General features: G+C 41.2%; 4 protein-coding genes across 5 annotated transcripts in view; 2 read left to right on the top strand and 2 right to left on the bottom strand.

Annotated features, from left to right (window-relative positions):
* Nucleotides 1-4,559, bottom strand: part of LOC106317887 (trafficking protein particle complex subunit 8-like) — a 9,072-nt gene extending 4,513 nt beyond the window's left edge. For both annotated transcript variants that reach the window (XM_013755691.1, XM_013755693.1), the window contains exons 1-17: nt 4,046-4,559; nt 3,864-3,958; nt 3,549-3,648; nt 3,313-3,417; nt 3,023-3,185; nt 2,803-2,923; nt 2,638-2,697; nt 2,431-2,511; nt 2,218-2,312; nt 1,983-2,133; nt 1,707-1,793; nt 1,434-1,553; nt 1,239-1,367; nt 1,059-1,156; nt 853-976; nt 599-706; nt 225-366 (exon numbers count right to left, since the gene is read on the bottom strand). In XM_013755691.1, the coding sequence (XP_013611145.1) occupies nt 225-366; nt 599-706; nt 853-976; nt 1,059-1,156; nt 1,239-1,367; nt 1,434-1,553; nt 1,707-1,793; nt 1,983-2,133; nt 2,218-2,312; nt 2,431-2,511; nt 2,638-2,697; nt 2,803-2,923; nt 3,023-3,185; nt 3,313-3,417; nt 3,549-3,648; nt 3,864-3,958; nt 4,046-4,208 (1,942 nt within the window). In that variant the 5' untranslated portion in view covers nt 4,209-4,559. The remainder of the gene's footprint in view (nt 1-224; nt 367-598; nt 707-852; nt 977-1,058; nt 1,157-1,238; nt 1,368-1,433; nt 1,554-1,706; nt 1,794-1,982; nt 2,134-2,217; nt 2,313-2,430; nt 2,512-2,637; nt 2,698-2,802; nt 2,924-3,022; nt 3,186-3,312; nt 3,418-3,548; nt 3,649-3,863; nt 3,959-4,045) is intronic.
* Nucleotides 4,560-5,072: 513 nt separating this feature from the next.
* LOC106317604 (conserved oligomeric Golgi complex subunit 1) lies at nt 5,073-9,457 on the top strand. The gene is made up of 6 exons (XM_013755390.1): nt 5,073-7,475; nt 7,734-7,925; nt 8,093-8,373; nt 8,491-8,670; nt 8,762-8,939; nt 9,015-9,457. The coding sequence occupies exons 1-6, from the start codon at nt 5,256-5,258 to the stop codon at nt 9,162-9,164; spliced, it is 3,201 nt and encodes a 1,066-aa protein (XP_013610844.1). The 5' UTR covers nt 5,073-5,255; the 3' UTR covers nt 9,165-9,457.
* A 578-nt stretch (nt 9,458-10,035) lies between these two features.
* On the top strand, nt 10,036-11,803 carry LOC106317601 (truncated FRIGIDA-like protein 1). Its single transcript, XM_013755388.1, has one exon. It carries the CDS (start codon nt 10,259-10,261, stop codon nt 11,594-11,596), a length of 1,338 nt encoding a protein of 445 aa, XP_013610842.1. The 5' UTR covers nt 10,036-10,258; the 3' UTR covers nt 11,597-11,803.
* On the bottom strand, nt 11,779-12,950 carry LOC106317603. The gene is made up of 2 exons (XM_013755389.1): nt 12,786-12,950; nt 11,779-12,685 (listed from the first exon to the last, which is right to left on the bottom strand). Exons 1-2 carry the CDS (start codon nt 12,874-12,876, stop codon nt 11,916-11,918), a joined length of 861 nt encoding a protein of 286 aa, XP_013610843.1. The 5' UTR covers nt 12,877-12,950; the 3' UTR covers nt 11,779-11,915.
* Nucleotides 12,951-14,051: the final 1,101 nt, after the last annotated feature.

The raw sequence follows: 14,051 nt of genomic DNA, 5'->3' as shown, positions 1-14,051 counted from the left end.
AAAATTTACATTTTCCAAAGCCAAATCAAGTCTAGATAAAACTGAAATGTCCTGCTGCTTACAATAAGGTAAAACAGATTTTGCGTATAAGCGTGCCTATTTTAGCTGGACTAGATTGCATTCTTTTAGCCTTCAGACTCCAAGCATGAGTTAAAAGTACGATGACTAAGAAGAAAAGGCTGATTCATGTAAACATCGAATGCAGCTAACAACAACCTGCATACCTCCAACGACACAAACATTTGATTCCTTGTATTTCTTAGGCAGTAGCTTTGACTGTAACTCCAGCCAGTTTGACTTGCCAGAATTCAACGATGGAATGATATCATCCTCCAATGATTGCCAGATGCTCTCTTCTACAAGAGCCTGACAACGACATGTGAATCATATTGGTACACAAGACATGCAAACTCGCCATGAATGAAATAAACAATTCAATGATGGACAAATATTATTTATTTGCAAGTAAAGCAAAAAAATTTACCAGAAATACTGATGTCAATTATGCAGTTGACAAAAAAGTATAGACGCAATACATCCTAGGAAGGTTATGATGGCTAATATGTACATACTTCCAAAGAGTGAATATGCAACTTACAGAAGCTTGAGATGCATAAGTGCGATGGTCTTCATACATAACTTGAAGAGACGACATGTTAATAACTGGTAGTCGAAGTCCCACCACTTCATGCTTCATCCCAGTTTTCTTCAAATTGACAGAAAAAATGAAAAGAAAATAAAATTATTTTGTATAGACAAAGAATAGAGACCAAGGGTAACTATTGGAAGCACTATCTTACTCTCTGAGCAGCTTAATTAGAGCGTATAAAACCGCAAGTATAAGCTACACACCTTAACTATGTCGAAAAAGTCTCTGAGAAAAATCTCTTGGGTAGACTTGGACTGGTTTCCACAGTCCAGTACTCTGAGCATGTTTCTAACTGCAACATCATTCATCCCGACAATTGCATACCACCTGAACAGATAATTTCATTGCAAGTCTTAAGCCAACAAATTTCTAATCGTCACGTCTTAAGAGACCTACATTAAAAACTTACTGTCCAATATGAAAGTAAACATGGTCTTTGATATGGCTCCAAGTAGTTGATTCATAAACAGAGATCGCGCTTCTATATGTACGAATTGCATGGTTAACCTGAAAAAAGGCAAACAAAGAATATTCTTTACAATGCAAAGCATGTACGAAGCTTGAGCCCTTTCAGCGAATTAGCATGTACCTGATCACAGATTTTATAGTGGTCTCCTGAGAGAACTAGATGAAATCCATACTTGTGTAGCATCGCTGGCTTAGTTAACACGAAGCAGTAAGAAGCTTGCTCTAACATAACAGCAGCGTGCAATGGTTCCTGCAAATTGAATTAAATTTAGCAATCGAATTATGTGCATATGTTCTGAAGGTAAAAAAGAAACACCTCTCCACATATGCGGAAGTAAACAGAAGCCGCTTCTTTGTACTGGTCTCTAGCCTTTAGCATCTCTGCCCACCAGAGCCCACATCTCGTAGCATTTTGAAAGCCAGACTTCCCAAGTTTCTGCGTGAGATTTTAAAGACATGTTTCAGCACGTACTACCACGTCATTTTCTTAAGTTAAACCATTCATATTTCAGTTTCCTGTTTTGCTTAGAATAAAGGGATATTTGCTAAAGAACTTTTTTAGGTTAAAGATTGGGTTATAAAGACATACCATATAAGTGCTGGATGCATTTTCCATGCAGTACTCAGCTTCCTTTATTGACTGGTCTGAGATGAAATATGCGAGTCCCATCATTTCCTTCCAACCATGCATATGAAAGATGAGTTATCGAAGCAACCACAAGTAACAAATAATGAATAATATAGACCCAAACAATCAGTTTGATAACATTTTTAACCTATACTATACGTAAGGTTCAAAATACAAGACGAACATTGATTAAAATTATGCCACTAAATTAACATAATTACAAAGATGTGAATCTACCTGGACACCGGCATAGTGCTTCCAAGCTTTATCGAGCTTGTAATCAGTTGATATTAAGCGATAGCTAGACAATGCAAGTTCATAGTCATGCAACATGAAGGCGTAGTCACCCAAAATTCTGATTTGAGATTCGGTGGAGCTAAAGGTATAGCTTCAAAAGTGGACAAAAGACCGTTATAGCTTATGATGACGTCAATGAAATCATAAAAGGAGCAAAAAGGTGAAGACTGCATACATAGAACCTTTGGTTGAATCCGGAATATCGTCTTTTCCTTTTCTCCACCACAAGTTCTTTATCTGGTTTCTGAGTCCTTTCCTTGTTGCAGAAATCTAGGGGCACAAAAAAATGAAAACTAAATGATATGGAAAGAGAACAAAATACTAGTAAATCATATAGAAAAACTAGATATGTTCTCAAAAATAACTTGTAAGAAAATCTAAAGCCAACCTGTTGATTAAGATCTCGGACTTTCTGCTCCATGTACGGAATTATATGCCTGGAAGCAAACTCTTGCATCAGATCTTTGATCTGCTCCGAATATGCCAGAAGAAATTTAAAGTTAGGGTTAAAACATTCCAAAATGGTTGAAAGGGTGAATTTCACCAGCAAGAGAATTTTATACAAGAAATAGCAGTCAGAAGCTTTTAAATATACCTCCCCAATATCGTCGCCAGTAAGAGCACATCCAAGTTTTTCAGCCGGGACACTTGATTTCTTTCAGAAAAATTGGTAATCAACATGTTGAACTTATATGTACATAAAATTTAAAAAGTAAACCTTAAACAATATGTTTGATTACAGTTCTGATGAGTGACTTACAAATGAAGCCCATGGATTAGCCTGGTGTTCTACGTTCCCCTCTTTAGATGAATTAGTGCAAAGTAAGTTGCATTCATTGTTTCCAAATGTACTTCTCATCTCAGACAGAACTTTAGACGTTCTATAGAAGAAAAAAACATCCAGTCAACAAAAAAACTTACATTTTAACACCCATATGATGAGAACCATGTCACAATACGATGGAGTAAGTAACAACAACCTCTCTGTTGTTGCATCTTGATTGTCATGCACCAATAGGAAATGCTTCAAAATCTTTGGGTCCATTACACCATCATTAAGCAGAGAAGGTAATCTATTGGTGTTGAAAAGATCTACAAATTTATTTAAAGGGTCTTCGTCTTTTGATGAAACGACCAAGAGACCTGAAAAGTAGATTTATAATTATTTAGTACACAACAGAAAACTCTATGAGACATAATAGATCAGCGAACCTAGTTTAAAGTGAGAAGACAGCAACAACAATTTTCTAAAACCCATTTAATGTCTTACAAGCCACAGGATGATCAAAAGCTTCATGGTCCGAAAATGACAAGGTGCGGATAAGTTCTTTATTGTAATACTGAAACCATGTGGGTGCAATTTCAGACTCTGAATCTGCAGGGACGGAAACACATCAGCATTAGAAAATCAACGAGTTCGAGAATTCACCTTCTCAGTAATGAAACAAAAGACATAAAAGGCATCGTCTAACACTCATAAAAGCATAATTTCCAGTAGAGACTTACTAGAGAGTATATCAGTAATTTGAGGAGGATCAGATTTCAAATCGTGAAAAACCTTCTCCCCAGCTTGAGTAATAACATGTTCTAGCCGTTGCTTTGCAACCTAGCCATTACGTAAACATAATCAAGCTTGAGCTTAGCTGAAGATGCAGAATGAGGAAGGAGCCTCTAATACAAGCATACACGCCTAAGTAATACAAACCCATACTCTCACGTTTCGTTCTTGGTAAAACAGATAATAATTACATGTCCAGTTAATGGTGATCCGCATTGTTCCTGACTAAGAACCAATCATCAAGTACCAAACAAGTTTAGTACCTCTACGTTTGGTTGTCTGATATCAGCTGCATTAAACAATCTCAGCGTAAATTTCTTTAGCCGATAAAGCTGATCGCCTGAGGTCCGAACAGGAACTGCACAACAAATTTCACCACTGGAACCTTAAGAAAAACACTTGAAGAAGACAATCAATCAAAACTAGCAATCAAATCAGGACTCACCATCGATGTTACTGAAGTTGCAGAACGGCTTGAGCGTTTCCACAAAGGATAGCCCATTCTTGAGGAAAGTCTCTTCAACGAGAGGCGTGCAGAGAACCATGACTACAGGACTAACCTCCTCCAATAGCATTTTCCCAAGCGAAGAGTTCACCGGCTCCACCATTCTTCCTTTCGCCTAAAACTCTTCACTGTATGCCCAAACTTCTCTCTAGTCCGATGTCAGATCGGATTAGATTTTGGAGGCGGGGGCTAAACCTAGATCTCCTCCTCTCTAGCTAATCAGAGCTACGACGCAGCTGCAGGATTCGATGGAGATATGGTTGAGGATCTCGGTAGCTAGTGAAATGTGCCAAATCAAGAAGGCAGTGTGTACGGATAAAGTCACCGGAGAGTGGAGGGATGATCGTGATCGTGATCGTGATCGGGAATGAGATTGAGATCGACGTAGAGGGAGAGATGTAGGCAAAGTCGATTGGAGGAGATTCGAGCGACGTTGGGGGAAAAAAAAAAGAACAATTTTATCCGTTTAATTTATTTATTTTATGTAATTGCACGGTTTGCACCTTTATTTAGGTGAACTTTACAACTGTGCCCAAACTATTCAACAAGAATGCTATGCATTTATAAGCCTTGAATTTCAATTTTACTGCAAGTTTTTCGCTTTTCAAATTTATCTTATAATTATTTTTATAAATATTTTTAAACTTGTACTAAAATTTTTAAATTAACTTCTCAAAAATTATTTACAAATATTTAAAAACAATTTATAAACAAATTTCACATCATAAACATTAAATCCTAAATAATAATTATTTAAACATAAACATAAATCTTATGATATTTTTTAATTGAATGTATTTTTAGCGATTTGTTTAGTCAAATTTGGCGGTAAAAGTACAACCGGTATAATTACCCATACCGGAACGGTTTGCTATTATATTTGGATTATTTTATTATTCTATTGCAAACCCAGAGAAGGGTTAATTTGTAATTTAATAGGAAACGCTTAGTTTCTCGTCGTCTTTCTTCACGGCAATGGCAGAAACTTAAAAAAAAAAAATAGATCTTAATTCTGGGACTCTACTTCTAAATCTGAGGCAGGGCATTTTCAGATCCGATCAGATCCGCTTTGCTTATCTTCTTCTTCACTAGTCAATAGAAGCGACGATGTATTGCTAGAGACAACACAACCGAAAACACGCGGAAAAAAATGAGAATGTCATCAGCTTCCGCCGCGGAGCACCGGCCTTCCGCCGCGACTCTCGGCGGCGGTCAAAGAGACGCGGAGTCTCTGTTTCGCGCGAAACCGATGTCGGAGATCCGGAACGTGGAGTCGGCGACTAGGAAGAACATCGAGGATAAGAAAGAGGAGCTCCGGCAACTCGTCGGGACTCGGTACCGCGATCTGATCGACTCAGCTGACTCGATCGTCCACATGAAGTCGCTTTGCGAGTCGATCTCGTCGAACATCTCTTCGATCCACGGGAACATTAGATCGCTTTCGTCCTCTTCCTCCGTCGCGGAAGCTCCCACGATTGCGAACCCTAACTCGGTCCGAGTCAATGTGTACGGGATCGCTTGTCGTGTCAAGTACCTGGTGGACACGCCGGAGAATATATGGGGATGCCTCGACGAGTCGATGTTTCTAGAAGCTGCTGGGAGGTACATGCGTGCTCAGCACGTGCAGCAGAGGTTGGTTAAGTTGGAGGGGTGTGGCGGCGGTGAGGTTGATCAGAGTAAGCTGTTGGAGAAGTTTCCGCTGCTTGAGCACCAGTGGCAGATTGTTGAGAGTTTCAAGGCTCAGATCTCGCAGAGGAGCCACGAGCGGCTTCTGGATCAGGGTTTAGGGTTGGGGGCTTACGTGGACGCGTTGACTGCTGTTGCGGTGGTTGATGAGCTTGATCCGAAGGGAGTGCTTGAGTTGTTTCTCGACTCGAGGAGGACTTGGGTTCTGCAAAAGTTGAATGCTTGTAGTGGTGATGATGCCGGGAATGTAGTTTCTGTGTTTTGTGATGTTTTGAGTGTGATTCAGGTTACTGTGGGACAAGTTGGTGAGCTCTTTTTGCAGGCATTGACTGATATGCCTCTGTTTTATAAGACTATCTTGAGTACCCCTCCAGCTTCTCAACTGTTTGGTGGGATTCCGAATCCGGAAGAGGAGGTTGCGTTGTGGAAATTGTTCAGGGATAATTTGGAATCCGTCATGGTCATTTTTGATAAAACTGACATTTCTAAAGCTTGCCTGAGTTGGTTGAGGGAATGTGGTGGGCAGATTGTTGGTAAGGTTAATGGGAAGCATTTGATTGAAGCTATTGTTACTGGTGGAGAGCTTGGGACAGCGGAGAAGTTGATAAGAGAGACCATGGATAGCAAAGATGTCTTGAGGGGTAGTTTAGATTGGCTTAAGAGTGTTTTTGGGTCTGAGGTAGAGCTGCCTTGGAATAGAATCCGGGAGATTGTTCTGGAAGATGATTTGAACCTATGGGATGAAATATTTGAGAAGGCGTTTGTGGAAAGAATGAAATCCATTATTGACTCCAGATTTGAGGATTTGGCTAAAGCTGTCAATGTGGCTGAATCGGTTCGTGCTTTTAGCGAGATCACTGGTGAGAAGATCAACTTCCAAGCATACTTAAACAGACCATCTACAGGTGGTGGTGTCTGGTTCATTGAGCCTAACGCAAAGAAACTTGGTCTTATTGCCGGAAATAAAACATCACCTGAAGAAAGTGACTTTCAAAGTTGTCTAACTGCTTACTTTGGTCCTGAAGTTAGCCAAATGAGAGATGCTGTTGATCAGCGCTGCCAGAATGTATTGGAAGACCTCCTAAGCTTCTTTGAGTCAGAAAAGGCTGGTCAGAGGTTAAAGGATCTGGCTCCATACGTGCAGAATAAGTGTTATGACAGTGTCTCAGCTCTTCTTTCAGATGTAGATAAAGAACTCGAGTTTCTCTTTTCTGCCATGAGGAAAGAGAACAATGACAATGACGCAATATCACCTGCTATCGTAATTGAGAAATCTCTTTTTATGGGACGCCTTTTGTTTGCATTGCTGAACCACTCTGAACACGTTCCCTTGATTCTCGGTTCTCCAAGATTGTGGTGTAGAGAAACTACGACTGCAGTTTCTGATAAGTTGTCATCCTTGTTGAGGCAACCAAGATATGGCTCGAATACTGCACTCACTGCTGACAGCCCTGGAAAGCAGGTGCACACCGATCTTAGGAAGCAGAGTTCATTAGCTGTTGCCGCACTACTCAAGGCAGAAGAGAAGACAAGTCCGAAATTTGAAGAGCTTAATAAAACTATGCGAGATCTGTGCATTAAAGCTCATACTTTGTGGATCCAGTGGCTGTCGGATGAGCTTTCAGCTATTCTCTTGCGTGATCTTAGGAGTGATGATGGATTATCTGCTACAACTCCTTTAAGGGTAAATAAAAATCGATCCTTATCCTTTTTGCTGAGCTGTCTCTCCTGCATCGATATTAGATATTGCTGGCTAAATGTGCATAGATAGTTGTTTATTCACTTTCTTGTTTTTGATGGAGATGTTTCCAGGAACTACTTTATATCCTGATTGACTCTTTAAAGTATTAATAAGATAGTTTAGACATCCTCTTGCGTTCCCGGTTATCATTTTCAAGAGCACTTTGTTGTGTCCATACTCATTTGTGAAGTAATAATGCAGGGTTGGGAAGAGACAATAGTTAAGGAAGAGCAGGGCGAGAGTCCATCTGAGCTGAAGATATCACTTCCGTCCTTACCTTCGCTCTATATTATCTCTTTTCTGTGTCGGGCATCAGAAGAAATTCACCGAATTGGAGGCCACGTTCTGGATAAGTCAATTTTGCAAAATTTTGCTTTAAGCTTGTTGGAGAAGGTGCGTTGTCTCTGTTTACTTTTTTCCTATGATTATTTTCTACCTGCTCTTCAAAATGTTCGTGATAATTTCCCCCCTATTCATACGTCTTACCTTTCATTGTGAATATCTCCAAGCTGGTGATTGCTTACCAGAATGGTTATTAAATTTTCCATTGTACAATGCAGATCATCATTATTTATGAGGATTTCTTATCTCCTAGGGAGGCCAACGAACCCCAGATTTCAGAGAAAGGAGTCTTACAGATTTTGCTGGATTTGAGATTTGCATCGGACGTTCTTTCTGGGGGTGATACAAGCCCCAATGCGGAGATACCAAAGAGTACAATGAACAGATCAGCTTTCAGGCGAAAGCAGGGACAACAGCAAACAAAGTCAGTCAGTAGAGGTCGCATTGATGGAGTGATATCCTATATGTCCCAAAAGTTGGATCCCATAGACTGGCTCACGTAAGGAACTTTATCCCTAAACTATACGCAAGACATATCTTTACGATTACTTCACTAGTTTTACCGTTTATTGTCACAATCATTCTCTGATTATTATATTTTGAAATGTCTAAAAAGGTATGAGCCGTATCTATGGGAGAACGAAAAGCAGTCATACCTACGCCACGCTGTACTCTTTGGATTCTTTGTGCAACTAAACCGAATGTACACAGATACTGCGCAGAAGCTACCAACTAATTCAGAGTCAAATATCATGCCATGCTCCACAGTTCCCCGCTTCAAATACCTTCCCATAAGGTAAGATTTTCTTCTTCCAAAGCAAAAACTGTTGGTGGCCTTCTGCAGAATGATTTCTCATTTCAAAAGTCTTGGTTTCGTATCAATGCAGCGCTCCTGCTCTGTCCTCTAGAAGTACAAACAAGGTCTCGATCCCAGTTACATCAAATGAAGGTTCGTCAAGAAACTCTTGGAATGCATTTACAAATGGCGATCATTCTCAAACGAGTGAGTTAGACGATGACTCCAGCTTCGGTGTGGCTTCCCCGTTCTTAAAGTCCTTCATGCAGGTAAGATCTTGTATTGGGTTGATTAATTTGTAATATGTTCAATATCTTGATAAGATCATGTAAAACATGTTTCAGGCTGGTAGTAGATTTGGATCAATACTAAGTGACGGACAAGTGGGAATATTCAAGGATAGATCAGCAGCCGCTATGTCAACATTTGGGGATATAATACCGGCTCAAGCAGCCGGTTTACTCTCTTCTTTCACAACCACCAGGTACGAGTGATGATGATGATGATCTCGGGTTAATCACTAAACCGTCATTTTCGACCCGAGTTTCTGCAATGGGTTTATGAATCACGCAGAGGGTGAATGCAGAAGCTGATATATTTGTTATTATACTAGTTTTTTACATAAACGAAGAGAACAAGTTTTGTAATAGTGTTTGATTTATTGCTTCTTATAAGCTATTTTTATAAGGAACATGTAATTAAGAGGATTTGGTTCTACAAAAAAATCCTCAAGACTGAATGCAATCAAACCGGATCTAGGTATTACGGCTAGTCTTGTTCTCGTCAATGAGAGGCCTCAGCTTCTTCTTATCTGCAAAAATCTTGAGGAATTTGAAGATGAAAGGGACATAGTTGTGTAGCACAAACATTGTTAATTATCTGCAAGAAAACACATGATTATTATCTTCCATCCAGTGTGGGATAGTGAGTAACCTTGCTCCGTGATTACAAGATCAATCCATGTACAGGTCTAAACAAGTGTTTGTGTTGAGGGCAGAAGGTATCAGACAAAGAAAATAACCGAATACTGTTGGGTATATATATTTTGTCTGAAACAACAAACAATCAAAGAATACAGCTAGTAAACTAACATTATTTCATCAAGAGTAGTCATGTCCATGGAATACAGTTCCTCAAACTGCAGAAATTTCACTTGTATTTGTATAAGCACCTAAACAAAAACACACGGGAAAGAAGACAAAAACATTCAGATCAAGAAACAGCTGTTGATGAGTCAATCAGGAGTCTCTCTCTCAACTACTACTCTGGTGTGGTCTCCACTGTCTTTTTGATGAGTCAATCAAGAGTCTCTCTCTCTACTACTCTGGTGTGGTCTCCATTGTCTTTTCTCTCACATATAAACCGAGTCCGATCAAACCGGAGCATCATAATTAACTAAACCAACATTAATTAAAATTTCTCTGTTTAATTTATGTAGTATCAAACCGAATCAGACCATATTTCTAATTTTATCTAAATAACCGAACCGATAGCTGAATGCAAACTACCATACTTTTGTTGAATAGATAAATCGGCGGGTTTCATGTTTGCCGGTGAAGATTAAGAATAGAAATCTAGGGTTACAACGATGACGGAGACTGAACAAATCGCCGCCGCGATTAATCAAATCGAAGAGAAGAAGCAAAATCTGAAGAAAGCCTTCGACGATCTCCAATCACACCGCTCTCTCCTCTCATCTTCTTTCTCTCTCTCCTGGTCTGACATCGACTCCCACTTCTCCTCTCTCCAATCCTCCCTCTCTAACCGTTTCCGCCTCCTCCAATCCCAACCTCCTTCACCGAACGCTTCCCCGAGAATCGAAACCGCCGATGATCCAGAGTCACCGGTGGTTACTCGCCCCGAGTTGAGAGCCTTATGCGAGAAAATGGACTCGATCGGTCTAAGCAAGTTTCTGGCTGATCATTGGGATGACGACGCGATGCCTAACCAAGAGCTCTCCGCAGCGTTTCGTTACTCGCCAGATCCGGCGACGATGGTGCTCGACGCAATCGTTGGTGGCTCGAGCAAGGGTAAATCGGTTGATGTAAGGAGAGTTTTCGTTTTGCTGATGGAAGCTTTGATTGACGTTAACGATGATGTGAAGATCGGAGTCGATACGAAAGATAAGGCCAAGAAGGTTGCTAACGATTGGAAGACGAAGATAGGTAACAAACCTTTCGAGGCGTTACTGTTTCTTCACTTAGTCGCAGCGTTTAAGTTAGGATCCGAGTTCAACTCTGAGGAGCTGTCACGTTACGTGGCAATGATTGCAAAGTACAAGCAAGCGACTTTGTTGTGTAACAAGATCGGTTTAGATAAAGAAAGAGTCGGAGAGATCATCACGAAGCTTTTGAGTATTGGGAAACCGATCTTGGCGGTGAGGTTCATGTACGAGTGCGGGAGGAGTGACGGGTTTGAGCCAGTCTCTGTGTTGAAAGGTTACGTTAAGGAGTCGAGAGAAGCTGCTGAGAGAGTTTGTAAGGAGGATAAGTACTCTCTCAAGTCGCAGAACGTAGCTACTGATAAAGAAGTTAGTGCGTTGAAAGCAGTGATCAAGATCATCAAAGATCGGAATCTTGAGGCCGAGTTCTCTGAGGAGAGGGTTGAGGAGCGTGTGGAGGAGCTGGAGAGACAGAAGGCGCAGAGGAAACGCAACGTGGAGCCGCCACAGCTGAAGCCGAAGGGGAGAAAGCGGCCTCGAGATCGCAGTGGTAATACACAAGTTCATAGACAAGAAGCTGGTGGTGTTATGGTTGAACCTAGTCATCATCATGGCTTACAGTTGAACCATTTTGGTGTTGTGAACCCAGCACGTGGTGGTATTCTTGGTCTCTATAACTCAGCCGCACCTCCTCAAGCTGTTTACTATGGTCAGCAAGCTGGATTTGTAATGCCGCCATTCCACCCATCTTACTATTCTCAGTAGCAGACCATTGCTAATAGTAAGATATTTGTCTCCTGCAATTAAAAAAATCGTTGAAGTGATGTCTGAGGAAGGAACTAATTACAGTCTTGACTCTCCATTACTCTTTATGTAAATGAAGAGTAAGCAGTTTTATCATGGAGTTGATCTTTATCTAAATCTCTTGATAGAGTTTAGTTCTTGAAAGTAATAAATATTGTTTTGACTGTATTTGCCATTTCCACAAATAGTTAAAAATACAGTTTACACAATACAAACAAAGCAGAAGTAAAGTCAATGACTCATCAACAATCCATGAAACAAGTGGTTAAATAATTTTCCACTACTTGTTTTTGTCGCTGTTGGTATTGTCCAATATATTGCGAACTGCCATAAGTGTAGCAAGCTCTTCCACAGGGACTTTGCGAACATCCTTTCTCACACCAACGTCGTAAGCCACACGACCGATACAGTAATTACTGTATCCCGCCACAGCCACGGCTGCAAAACCAGTAGTCACAAGTCCAAGCGTCATCGTAACAGCCCTGGTTGCAGCAGAAACCACCGTAGCTGGAGACACCGCCAACGAAGCCGCTTGACCAGCAGTCCTTCCCACCCCTAAATACCTGAGTGCCAAAGAAGCAACACCACCTGCTGCACACACCGCGTTGACTTGGCTGCTGCTCCCAGACTTGGTGACCGAAAAAACAAGCAGACCAGTCTTGCAATGGATAGCAAAATCCTCACAGTTGTTGTCCAAGAGATGGTACTCACCAAACCCATTACTCCATAAAAGGCACTTAGCGCGGTGAACGACTTCTTCAGGAGGATCTGAAGGTGCTGTAGTGCAGGTACCGCCTCGCTGTTTGGCCACAAGGATAGCCTTGGAGACATCGTACTGGAAGAGGTAGAGGCTTCCCCCGGCGAGAAAGCAGTCAAGACAAGAAGAGATTACGCCGTCGAGAATCGATTGATCTCCGCAATTAGGACAAGGGTTGTCTCCGTGACGAGGAACTGAGATCTGGATGATGTTGTCCAGATAAGTACCGGTTCCGATCTCAAGACCACCTCGACGAGTAAAGTGAATGACTTTACCGTCGCCTACATAGATTCCTATGAAATGGAATGCATAGAACCCAGAGAAAGGAGCTAAAGATCGTGATCGAGACTAAACGAAAATGTGGATAAGAGAGAGAGTGAAGGAGATGGAAACCGTGATGGGAGTAGATGTAAGATCGCCATGAATAGATGTGATCTCCGGCTTTGAGCTCATCTCTGGAGATCTTGTTGGAGAACAATCCCATCTTCTTCTTGTTCCTGAGTCTTCTCTGATTCACTTTTGCTTAATGCTCTTAGGTTTTCTGATTTTCTCTCTCTCTTTTCCTTATTATTTAAAGTTGAAAAATTATATTATATGCCCTTAGACTATCCAATATTTGTGAAAAGACCCCGAAACTACGGAATCTACTAAACAGCCATCAAAGATTCAAATTGATTAGAAAATAGCCCAATATTTTTTTGTAGAAATGTCACGCAATTTTTGTAAACCGTATGTGTCTTGTACGTTTCGATAAACCGAAAAAACAACAGTTTTATGTGGTGTTAACATCGAGGATGCAGATAGTCTGTCTGCCTCTAAGTATCAGACCATGTGGTCTATTAAAGAGAGAGACTTGGCATTGAAGGAGAGACTTTCAAAGATGGCTTTGCTTGACAGGCTCATTGGCAAGAAAGATCCTCTAACTGAATATGAAGAAGCGCTAAAGAATAAGCTAATTTCAGAGATGTTGGGTTAATTATGTTTTTGAATTATGAAGGGGTCCGACGATATCCATTGCCCAGCGCATAAAGGGATAGGGCGATGTGATGGAGGAGAGAACTTCGGCTGGTTGTCGAATGGTTGGAGCATGCATCTGGCATTTTTCGCATTTTCGTGCGAACTTCTCGCAATCTCCGATCATCGTCGGCCATTAGTATCCATGGCGTTTGATTTTCAATGCCAGCGATCTTCCACCGGAATGGTTGCCAAAGGACCCAGAATGTACTTCCTCCATCACTTTTCTTGCTTTTTCCCCTTCCAGACACGTCATGAGTAGTCCGAAGAATCTCCATTTGTAAATTTCGCCGTCCACTGTTACGTAGCGCGCAGCCTGTGTTCAGACTTTGCGGGCTGCCCATTTCTCGGTGGGCAGGTGTCCGTTGAAAATGTAGTCTCGAATTGTCTGCAGCCATGGGGTATCGCAGCCGTAATCAGATTGCTCCGATTGCGGTTGTATCGTAACTTCTTCTTCCTCGTCATCTTGACCTTCTATGAGGTTGACGACGATTGGTGGTCTGATGCTCGGATGTTCGATGAACTCGACCGGAATTACTCTTTTAAGTCCTGGGTCAGAACTTGATACTAAGGCCGCGAGAGCATCTGCCTGGACGTATTCGGAACGGGGAATTCGCGTAAGGGCAAAACAGTCAAACTTTTGAG

This window comes from Brassica oleracea, chromosome C9, assembly GCF_000695525.1.
Source record: "Brassica oleracea var. oleracea cultivar TO1000 chromosome C9, BOL, whole genome shotgun sequence".
Lineage (NCBI taxonomy): Eukaryota > Viridiplantae > Streptophyta > Magnoliopsida > Brassicales > Brassicaceae > Brassica > Brassica oleracea.
The sequence above is the reverse complement of the archived record's forward strand: the minus strand, read 5'-3'. Positions and strand labels throughout refer to the sequence as shown.